The sequence below is a fragment of the Eulemur rufifrons genome, chromosome 17 (assembly GCF_041146395.1).
Source record: "Eulemur rufifrons isolate Redbay chromosome 17, OSU_ERuf_1, whole genome shotgun sequence".
NCBI classification, from domain to species: Eukaryota; Metazoa; Chordata; class Mammalia; order Primates; family Lemuridae; genus Eulemur; species Eulemur rufifrons.
In genome coordinates this window covers 79328613-79340731 of record NC_090999.1, presented here as the reverse complement: position 1 = coordinate 79340731, position 12119 = coordinate 79328613, and the positions used below count along the sequence as shown (strand labels likewise).

Sequence of the window (12119 nt, the reverse complement as noted above, 5' to 3'; positions counted from 1 at the left end):
ATAATTAATAGGAATTTTCAACTTAGTATTTTCTTTTAGCAGAGAGAAAAAATCAAGTGAACAAACACAGGAATTGTAGGTTTTCTTACAAGAAAGCTAGTTTTGTACTTTGTTGACACATCAATTTAATCATGAAGAAATGGATGACATTTCATACTAATGGCTGTGACTAACAGTAAGTCAAATATCTATAAAATAAAAATATAATGGTATGTTATACCGAATTTTCAACACCTCCCAACCACAGAAGAATATCAATTTATGTGAAGACTACTATGGCTTAGTTTGCCTAATAGAATTTCTAACCTGTGCATTTGATCTCCATATTTAATAGATTTAATCTCGGAATTTAAATGCAAACTATACATATAATTTTAATTAGATCTGGGTAAGATTTTAAAACTCATATTTTGTCCCTGAGACATACAATAAATAAATAGATAAAAATCTCAACACCCACTTGGCACATAGAGAGCTGTCACAATTACTACTGAAAATGAACCTCAACTTCCAACAAAAATACTACAGGAAAAATTTGTTTGCATTCCCTCCTCTGCTCAGTGCATTCTCCCTCTCTCCCCACAAAACCTCACATCAAAAATGTTCACATTATGTTCTATTTGCTTACAGGAAGGACAAGTCCTACCCAAATGTACTATTCACACACTACAAGTATTTCTTACTTCTCCAGTCAAATAAAATATCCTCTGCCTCCTTCCCCCGGGGTTTTAGAAAGTATTAAAAGGTAATGATAGCTTAATTTTTACCTTTTCCAGGTATCTCATTTATATCATCAAAGGGGCCTTAACACATAGGAATGACCAATGTAGAAATGTCAAGTCATCCTCGAACAAGTCAGTCAATGAAATATTTGTACTTCCACTTACAGAAACAGCAGACCAGGCAATTCAGACCAACTGTCCTTCTGAAGACAATTTAAAAAGCTACATAAGATATTCAAATAATCTTTAAAACATCAAATAACTACCAACATGATGAGGAATGAATAATCAGCTCAAATCCACTAGAAATCAGGAACCTAGAAAGGGGATCTCAGTTTTTGCCTTTTGTGAGTTTGTCAACAAGTTGCAACATTAAGAGGCTGAGCTTTGCTGTCTGTTGCCTGCACTGCAGAAGTGGGACACAAAAGTCTGAAACCAACCCACCATGAGGAATGCAGTGAAAACATCCTTGGCTTTGGGCTGAGACTCTAAAGGGCTGCACCCTAAAAGTAAGAAGGAACCAAGGCTGGGTGTGGTGGTTCACACCTGTAACCCTAGCACTTTGGGAGGCCAATGCAGGAGGATCACTTGAGACCAGGAGTTCAAAACCAGCCTGAGCAAGAGCGAGACCCTGTCTCTACAAAAAATAGAAAAATTAGCCTGGTATGGTGGTGTGCACCTGCAGTCCCAGTTACTCGGGTAGCTAAGGCAGGAGGATCACTTGAGCCCAGGAGTTTGAGGTTACAGTGCGCTATGATGACACCACCACACTCTAACAGAGGCAACAGAATGAGGCCTGTCTCAAAACAAAACATAAAACAAAAAGAAGGAACCAGAAAGGAAATCATGGACTGAGACCAGTTTCAAGTCCTCTAGGTGGCCCAGGAAAGTTAAAGATTTGAAATTTGATTAAGATGGTCTCACACCTCCAGGAACTTGGCAATAGCAAATGAAAATCTTCTTCAAATTACTTCTACAACAGACAACTGTATCAGATCCATAGGGACTGTGCAACATTGAAATTATCAGACACAAACTGGAAGAATAATTAGGCTTACTAGCTTCAAGGAGATAAAAGTCAAACAAACATTTTTGCTTAAAACTGAAAACTATAAAAAGTGACACAGATTTGAAAAAGAACCAAATAAAAATTCTAGAACCAAAAAAATAAAATAACCCAAGTTAAGTATTTACTGGACGAGTTAACAACAGATTAGATACAGCTGAAAAAATGTGAACTGAAGATCAGTTAGAAGAAACCATCCAGAATGAAGCCTCGAAGACAAAAAGAAGGGAAAAACCAGAAAAGAGGGTATATTGTACTAAACTGGAGTCCCAAAAGGACAGAAGCGAGAATATGAAGCAAAGGCAGTATTTTAAAAAACAATGGCTAAGAAATTTCCAGGACAGATAAAAACACCAATCCACACATTCATGAAGCCCAAAGAATCCCGTGCCTAATCACAGCTTAGTAAAACAAAAGAAAGCCAAAGACAAAGATAAAAGTCCTAAAAGCAGCCAGAGGAAAATGATAGATTATTGCAAAAGGACAAAGAGACACAAAGAGCTGAATAGCAACGGAGAGTGCTGAAATAAAATAACCACCAACTTAGAATGTGCTAAAATAGAGTAATTGCTAACTTAGAATTCTGTAACTAGCAAAAATATCCTTCAAGAATGAGGTAAAATAAAAACATTTTCAGGCAGATCAAAGGAAATTCTAAAGGGTGTATCTTAGATTATTTAGATCCTAAGGGGAAGACCTAAATAAGTAAAAAGACAGTAAAGACATAATCTAAATAGAAGACCAACAGTATAAAACAATAACAACAATGAGGGAGAAAGGGAATAAATAAGAATGAATTAAAATGCATAACAATAATGCTATATGAGTAGGGCTGCACATAAGTAGAATTAAAATACATCATCTGGGAAGAGGATAAAGGTCTTGATTGACATTAGACTTTGTGAGATGTATATTGTAATTTCTAGAGTAACAAAAGAAGAGAAATAAAGGTCATAACCTCCAAAAATGAGGGGAAAAATCAGAATGATAAAAGAGCCAATTAATCTAAATGGCAAGAAAGGAGAGAAAAGAGAACAATTAACAGCACAAATGAAAAGTCCGTAATAAGATGAGAGATTTAAATCCAACCACATCACACAAGAGACACACCTAAAACATAAGAATACAGAAAGGTTGAAAGTAAAAGAATGGAAAAAGATATACCATGCAAACAATAATAAAAAGAAAGCTGGTGCTATTATATTAATCCCAACTAGACCCTAATGCAAAAAATACTACCACAATAGAAGAGGAACACTTCATAATGTTAAGTCACTGAGATTACAGCTATTATGCATCTAATAGCATAATCTCATATATATAAACTAAAAGTTGAGAGAACTACAAGGGGAAGTAATTAAATTCACAATCATAATGGAATATCTTAACACATTTTTTCAGTAATTGATACAAGCACACAAAAGATCACTAATAATACTTATGATTTGAAATACAGGATTAACAAATATGACCTAATGAAAAAATACAGAACACTGTACTCAGTAACGGCAGATAAAAAAAAAAATGATATACTGGACGATATACAGATCTCAAACTTTAAAAGTCTGAAATAACAGACTTTTGAAACAGTTTGTTCTTGGATTACACTGTAATGATGTTAGAAATTAAAAACAAATAACTAGAACATCTCCATGTGTTTAGAAATCAAGAATATAATTCTGCCAAATAATGCAAAATTCAAACTAGAAATTATAATGAAAATCTGAAAACATTTAAAAGTGAATTATAAAACTACTACATACCAAAAAATACTACATACTCAAACTAGTAATATAGCTAGCTAAACCAGTGCTTAAAAGGAAGAAATACAGAAAAGTAATGAACTACAAAGAGGTTAGTAAAAGAACAAAGTAAACTCCAAAAAAGTAGAAGGAAGGCAATAAACAGCAGATATTAATGCAAAAGAAAATAAACATATAATAGCAAGGGTCAGCAAAATTCAAAATTTGGTTCTTTGAAAAGACTACTAAATCTCTGGTGAGACTGATAAAGGAAAAAGAGAGGTACAAATAACCTATGTCAGACATGGAAAGGGAATCCTTTCCCGTAGCCATTAAAAGGACAATAGAATGTTTATTATAAACAACTTTATACTAGTAAATTAAAAAACTTAAATGAAAAGGACAAATCCTTAGTGGAAAAATTACCAAAATATTCAAAAGACTGAAAACTTGAATGGGCTTAAAAACGAGAAACTGAATTAGTAATTAATTAAAAACCTTTCCTCTCAACACAAAGAAATGATAAATGCTGGAGGTGATGGATATTCTTAATACCTTGACTTGATCATTATACATTCTATACATGTATCCAAATATTACATGTACCCCATAAATATATACAAATATTATGCATCAATTAAAAAAATAAAACCTTTCCATAAACAAAACTCCCAGCCCAGATGGTTTCTCTGCCATGTTATAACAAACATTTAAGGAAGAAATCTTTCCAGTTGTATACAAACTCTTCCAGAACAGAAAACGAGAGGGTCAGCTCCTTTTATGAAACTAGCATAACATTGATTTCAAATCCTGACAAGGACAGTCCAAGCCATCTCAGTCATGAACACAGCTTCCTGGCTCCATCACTTCATTCATTTGGGCTTCTCAAAAAGCCCTTCCCTTACCAAATTATCTAAAGTAGCATCTCCTGACATTCTTTATACCCTGAACCTATTTTATTATATTTCAAGGCAATATTTCAATATTACCTGATATTATTTGTGTCTATGTGTGTACATGTATAATGTTTACTATGTCCCCCGCTAAAATTTAAGCTCTAAGAAAGAGAGCACAGGCTCTGTTTTGCTCACTATTGTTGCCACACTATCTGCACCCAGCAGGCCCTCAAAAATTATTTGTTAAATGAATAATTGATTTTAGTTTTGTTGAGAAAATAACGACAAAAACACTACTAGAATTCAGTAAGGCTTTCAAATGACTTCATACTCTATAATCACAAAAGCATAATATACATGCTGTAATGGTAAAAGGAGCACAATGTACATAATTTAGGATTCAATAACAACTGATGAAGGAATAGGGCCTTCTTATGTTTCTCTGCCCCTTCCCATAACCTTCCTTTCTACGTTAGCTACAAAATTATTCGTTAATTCTTCCCATAAATGGTTTCTGTATACCACTAAGCCAAAGAGTATCCTAGGCATTTAGAAATGAAGAATGCAAAGATAACTAAGACAAGGTAAGAGTAATGCCTAAGACAATACAGAGTAATTCATGAGACAGAAAAATAATATCCACAGAGTAAGATATATAATAAAGGCATATAGACTGTAAAGTTGTAGCATGATAGAGGAGCTGATAAACTTTTTAAGGGGGTTTTTAGGACGGTTTCAGTGGTGATACTGAACGAATACTTGTAATATCAAATACCAAAGATATTTTTCATTTTACTTTATATGTGAAAATGAGGGTACTAAGTCTGAAAGTGCTACAGTAATTTGCTACCATGAGATAAGCCAGCCCAAGAATAAAACCAAAACAAGACGAATGACAGAGCAGAAGGAATCATAGGGAAATTGAGCCAAGTCCTTGATGATTTCATGTGAGCCACTGGGTAAAGCCTTAGCTTAAGTTTAACTACAAGATGTAATCATTCCCTTTTTGTTTAAAGCCAGTCTGAATTTTGTTTTCTGTCACTTGCAATACAGGAACACAGATGAATCTCAGTGAATTCTTTCAAAAGGCAACGCTTTCACTAATTTCAGTATGTTTATGTGTAGCAGAACTACTGGTATTTTTTAATGGACAATTCTTTGCTTTGTGTTTGTTTTCAAACATCACAGGATGCTTAGTGTTTCAAGGCCTCTATCCACTCATTATCAGTAGGACTTCACAGTCACTGTGACAACCAAAAGTGTCCCCACATAGTATTTCCAACCATCTCCTATCCCCAAGGGGAACCACAACTCTATTTCATAATAGTTGTTATATATGCCTGTTTCTCACAGTGGCTCCACCAGGTATGCTTAAATATATTTAACATCAATCTTAAAAGAACTAGGATATACTGCTCAATATTCTAATTTTACATAATAATCCATTTTTAACCAGTCATATGACTATCTAAGTGACTGGGCAAAATCCTTTGTGTATAGCTTACATCAACTCTTGGGGTACAGAGTGCTTTAAGTTTGCTACTACTGTCTAAAAATTCTTAAATGTCTCCACACAATACTGTCACTGACACTGTTAACTTTCTCTTCAGCCATCGGCCTACCCTCTTCCTGAAATGTCACTTATTGGGTTTCCCCAGCCTTCTTGCAACTAAGGCATGGGCATGCCAAGATGGACATCTGAAATGTGGCTTCTGTGAAAGATTTACTTGCCTAATCAAGAGATGAGAGGACAAACTTATACCTGTCATTGGTAGCTGTGTGAGAATGTGATGCCTGGAGCAGAAAGAGCCATCTGCAACCATGATGGATCAAGTCTGAGCCCAAAGGTCAGCACACTAAGGGTAGCTGAGCAAAGACGGAAAGCACCTGGATCCTTGATAACAAGATTGTGCAGCTAAATTGACTAACCATGGAATCCTCTCATTCTGGATGTCTTTTTATGTGAGATACTGTTTAAATCAGTTAGTTGGGTATTACGTAACTTGGGGCTTAACTATTACGAGATGTATTCAAGATCTGGCAAGTGATTGACAGTGGGAGAAGAACCAAGATGACTGCAGGATTTCAAGATTGGGTGGTTGAGAGAAAGACAGTTAGAAAAGAGAAACCAGGAGGAAGAGGAATACAAATACACACATGAACATACAAACACAGTAGGTGGAGTATGAGTTAAACTTAACAACAGTATGTATAAGAGATATACAGCCAAGTAGTGGAAATGGGAAGTAGAGTTACAGAACTGAGAAACATCCATACAGAAATGAGGATTTATATCATAAAGGATATGATCACAAAAAGAACCCACAGTGAAAAGCATACAGAACCTTGAGGACACTGGTTATCTCACCAGGATCCATTCCACCTCCCTGTATTGTCTCACAGTCCTTATTTTCAGACAGGATTCACTCTGCTGGCCAGGACACATATTAATTCCATCCCTCTGAACAAAGGTATTGTTACAGGCCTGGCAGCATGATCTTCTATGTTTGTTTAATCAAAGTAGAGCTTAGGACTCTTGGGAAAAGGCTAGGAGAAGAGAAGCGTTCTCTCTCCCTTTGGAAGTAAATGAAGAAGGCTATAACATGAACATTGCTGCTATACCACAAACACTGCTGGTTGTGATCTTTTTATTAGGAGGAAAGCCAGTTTGAGCATAAAGCCCAAACAGGAGGACAATGCTGAGAGGACAGTAGAGAAATGGGATCTCAGCCCTAATGATATGACCTCTGAATAAACCACTGTTCAAACCAATTCTATCCATGCACTTGCCAATTACATGGGCCAAAATGTTCCATTTGTTTTTAAATACCATTTGCAAGCTAACTGATATAGGCAACAACTATGTTTAAGGGGAAAAATGAAGTTGAGACAGTGTCAAAAATGTGAGGAAACTTTCAGAGAAATAGAGAATTAGGAAGTACGGTGTAGAAAAACCAAGAAATGAGATCGTATTATTACTGTAGAATGGAGTATATTTCACAAATGGCCTAAGAAAACCAAGGGACTGGGGAAGGTGACTGGATTTGGTGATTAGGAGGCCACGGGTGACTTTTAAAATAGCAAGTGCAGTGGTGAAACAATGGTAAAGGAAGTCAGAGTTCAAAGGAAAGAAGAATTTTAGGCCACAGTGTACCAAACACTTGGATGGATATTTAATATGAGTTAATTCCTTCATTTACCACCCTGTGAGGTAAGTATAACATCCTCCTTCACAGAATAGAGTCTGAATAATAACATGCCCAAGCCACATAGCTACTAAGTGGTTTTAACAGACTTCAAACCAAGATCAAAGGATCTATCTGTCTCAAAAGTCAGTGTTCTTTCTATTATACCAAACTCTTGGGATGAAAGAATCAATCTTTAAGAAAAAGAATAAAAATACAGTGTCACAGCAGACTCAAAATTCAGAATGGCCTCCTAGAGTTGAGTAGCACACAGCACTTGTACTTGGTAGCCCTGGACAAGATATAAGCACATATGTGGGCTAGAGAGGGAGAGACTGAAGGAGAAGGACAAGAAGTGATAATGGACAGTTTCTAGAGAAAAAAAGATGGGAAGGGATGATTATGGACACATCTGGAAGGGGTTGCTCTAGAAAGGAAGGAAGGACTTTTCTTCCTCGGAGATATTAATAAATAAGGAGATGATAACGAGACCAAAAGAAGAAAGTAGAGGGAATATACCTCAGATGGTTGAGATTTTTCCCAGTAAAGGAAGAGATCCAGTTATTTGCTATAAAAACCTTTAGGAAATGAGACAAAAAGGAACACAACACTAAAGACCCAGCAGAGAGCACCAACTGGCTTGAAAACTAACCAATATCCTTATATAGCTGTCTCTGGCATCCCTCAGGATTTCAAGGGTCAAACTGACAAAGCCAGTGATATGGTTTATTCAGGATTAGAGACTAGAAAGGTAAGTCTACAGAACGTGGAGCATTCTAGGCCATCAATAAAAGCTTAGTAAAAACTGATGACCATGGGATCCTGCTTACAACAGGGAGACAAATGAAACTAGCAGTAGGCTAATGAGTTGGATGAATAGAGAGACAAAGAGGATTCATAAGGAGAAACTGAGAGAGACAGAAAAAAAAAGGTTTCATAAGAATGGAAGAGTGAGAGATTTTAAGGAGAGTTTGCGGTCAGAGATGTTTTTTAACACAGAGCTTCAAATCATTTTACCAAAGGCAGTGAGCCACTGATCCGCTTCAGTAGTGCACAGCAGCCTCTACTTTGCTACAGTCCCTTCAAACTGAAACACAGAATTTGAGAGACAACCAGTTCTGAAAACCTGCAGTCTTTGGTTGTAGAAAAGTGAAGGCTAGCAACAAATGAATGAACTAGCCCATATAAAAGTCAAACACGAAAATATTCCTCCTTCTTTCAAACAAAACAATTCTATCTTTAAGATTTAAAAATTCATTAAAAGGTCAAAAGTCTACAGCAAAAGGAAAAGCAGATTATGTGTCATGAGGCAGAATGAAAAGTAAACAAATCTGTCAGGCCAATTATAACTCACATGTTAAAGAGTTTTAGCATACAATTCTAATAGGGCAAGAATAGTTTGTGCTTACCTTTGGAGAGCACCTAGCTTAACTTCAAGAAAATGATACTGCTCAATTTAATGTTAATTAAAAAGGCTCACCCATTCGCAATCTCAAAGGGCAAGTTAGCTATCATTTATATTTTTAATCCCACTTCTACAATTTTGGGGCTTCTGACACATTATCCTACTGCAAGGAAAGATGAGAGAATTAGCCATGGCCACTTCTTTCACCTACCACTTTGATCCTGCAGTTTTCACATGTAAACTCTGGCAAGGCACCATGTTATTCAGGACAGTTTTTTATACCAAAAATTCTGACTACCCTTGCTCCAGTAGTAAAGGAGGGAGAACTGAGCCTGGCACAAGCCTAAATTTTATAGAAAATATCAAGTACTGTAAGGATTATGTATCAGTATCAACAATTGAGAATACAAGTAATTTGAGAAGTTTTGAGCTTAAAAAAGCTTTACTCCATTTTAGTCCTTTCTAAATAAAACAAAGCGCCTGTACAATACGGAATCATAAAACTTCAGTGGGCAATTTAAGCTAACATTGAATAAAAGAATTACTTATTCTTTCTTGTGCCATCACATGATGTCTTACAGTGCAAGGTCTCCTTTTTTAAAACGAACATAACACTTCCCAATTCTTTCACTAGATCTAGAAAACTTACGCCCTCGCCTCAGAAACCAAAGATTTACTACAGCCGAAAGACATGAATGATTCTGAACAATCATTTGCCATCATAAGCACCATTCCTCTACTCTGCAGGAGTTTGCTGGCTCAAGAAGTCAGACTCCTCTAAACCATCCCAGTCTTCTGGGAACTCGATTCTCTCATCAAAGTGAAAAAAACCCACTCACTGGCCTCTGGATAACAGTCTTTTCTTTGTAACTCCACATGCCCGGCTATCGGGTAATCTTCCCAGGCAGAGAGTTAAAAACTTTCAGAGGAAGCAAGGTCGCAAGGAGGAAGATGGGGAAGCTACTAAAATAGGAGGGGCCGACGACCCACCCACCTAACGCGAACCGGGCACCGCTTGCCGGGGTGAAGCTTCATCAGGAGCCAGGAAAGGTGGAGGGCGGCGGGCGTCGCGACCCCCCACTCACTGTGTGAGAATGTACGACCAGCAAAGCCAACAGCCAACTGGAGGCCTGAAGAGGGGTACGGGGAGTAAAGGAGCGGGGGACGTGGAGACAAGAAAGCCGCAGAGTCGGGCCGAGTACCGTAGGGTCCCAAGCAGCGGCAGGGCAAAGCCGAGAAAGGAAACGCCAATGCTTGCAACCTCACTCACCTGCCAGACGCTCGCCCCGCGGCCAGAAGTACGGGCGCCGCCTGGGCTCTTCCTCTCCTGCTGGACACAGCCCCCGCCGCCGCCGGAGCTCCAGGAGCCGAGAATTGAGGGTGGTACAGAAGAGGGCAATGCGGCGACCGGACGCTGGCCCAGGGAGGCGTACATAGGGGGTGCTGGGGTCCCGAGAAGGCAACTCTGTGCTTCACCTTCCTTATCAATAGCCAACAACGCTTCCCGGGAGCAGCATCGCGCCAGACTCGGCCCGCCGCTGCCGGGCCTTCGCCCGCAGGTCCCCCCCAGCAGCGGCCGGGTTTCCGGCGGCCACACCCCGCCCCCTCGCTACTTGACCTCCGCCATCTTGTTGGAGGTGGGAAGAATACAATGCGCATGCGTGCGTGGAGAGAGCTGCCGTCCGCGACCCGGGGACGAGGGCGCTGTAATGCGCAGCCGCATTGGCTCTGCGCTCCCGCTGTGAGGTCTTGCTTCGCGCTCCGGTACCGTCGGCCATTGCTGCTCCGGAAGCCAACTCTGAGTCGATCAGAGCTACTCGCTTTACCTGAGATGTGCTGCAGCCCAATTAATCCTTCTGCACACACTACAGTTATTATACAAACATGTCTTGAGCGCTCATTATGTACCAGGCCCCAGGCTAGGCTGTAATGATAGAAAGATGAATAAAACTCGGCACCAGCCCTAAAGGAACTCATAATCTAGTGGAAAAACGAAGATGAACAAGTTCTCCTTTTGTAGCTGCGCCCTCTGCTTCCCCCCACTTCCCCAGTTTTAATTCAAAACATCCCTCTTTCTGGGAAATCCTCTTTTGTCTCATACAGTTTGATTAGTTCTTCTCTTTGCATTACGTCTGCAGCTTAATTTCATTCAACATTAATTCAACAAACAGTATCACTTGTGTTTCTTTTATATATTAGTTACCGTTCCAGGCTCTAGGTTTACAGCAATAAGGAATATAAACTCTTGGAACTTACATTCTAGTGGGAAAGAATAGACAATAAAAGACTAAAATAAGTCAACAAAATAATATTTGATGGTGATAGGGGATAGGAAGAGAGCAAACCACAGAGAGATGGTAAAGAGTGAGGGGCAATGATTAGCGATCTCTCTCTAGATGTGACATTTGATCTGAGCTCACACTGATCACAGGAGTCCAGGAGCCATGGAAAGATCTGTGGGCAGAACCTTTCAGACAGAGGAGACAGCAAAACGGACCTGAGGTGGGAATAAGTCTAAGGTGTGAGAGGGACAGAAAGAATAGGTGGCATGGACAGTGGGAGAAGATCTGGTTAGGGGGCAGGAGGGGCCAAATCAGATAGGGCCTTGGGGTCATGGTAGCAGTTTGATTTTGTTCCAGGTGGCCCCTCTACTTGTTGACACTGCCCCCAACTACTCCTCTTCAAACACTTCCAGCTCTTGCCTGCCTCACTGCTTTGTCCACGCTGGTTTGACTATCTAGAAGACCGTCCCTCTTGTTCTTACATGTCTAACTTCATGTTATATTTCAGGTTTCAGTTTAAATGTCACCTCAGAAAGACCATCCTTCCTAAGTAAATCTCCCTCCTGCTGTCTCCACACCCCATTATTCTCCATCATTGCATCTTAACATTTCTTTGATCACACTTGATATATTTTTAAATCATGTATTTACTATTTCTTCACTGTCTCCCCATGAAACAGTGAACTCCATGAGAGAGGGAAGATGTTCTGTTCACAAATGTATACCTAATACCTAGCACCATGCATGGCATGGGTGGTCACTCAGTAAATGTCTGTGAAATTAATGAATATGGAAGTTTGTCCCCATCTGAGTAGTTAGTG

At 38.9% G+C, this 12119-nt stretch overlaps 1 protein-coding gene across 10 annotated transcripts in view; it reads right to left on the bottom strand.

Moving 5' to 3' along the window:
- Positions 1-10671, bottom strand: part of APC (APC regulator of WNT signaling pathway) — a 121769-nt gene extending 111098 nt beyond the window's left edge. For all 10 annotated transcript variants that reach the window (XM_069492452.1, XM_069492456.1, XM_069492467.1 and 7 more), the window contains exon 1: positions 10287-10671. Coding sequence is in view for 4 of the 10 variants with exons in the window: in XM_069492451.1 (XP_069348552.1) it covers positions 10287-10451 (165 nt within the window). In the remaining 6 variants the exon portion in view is untranslated. The remainder of the gene's footprint in view (positions 1-10286) is intronic.
- Between the last annotated feature and the right edge of the window lie 1448 nt (positions 10672-12119).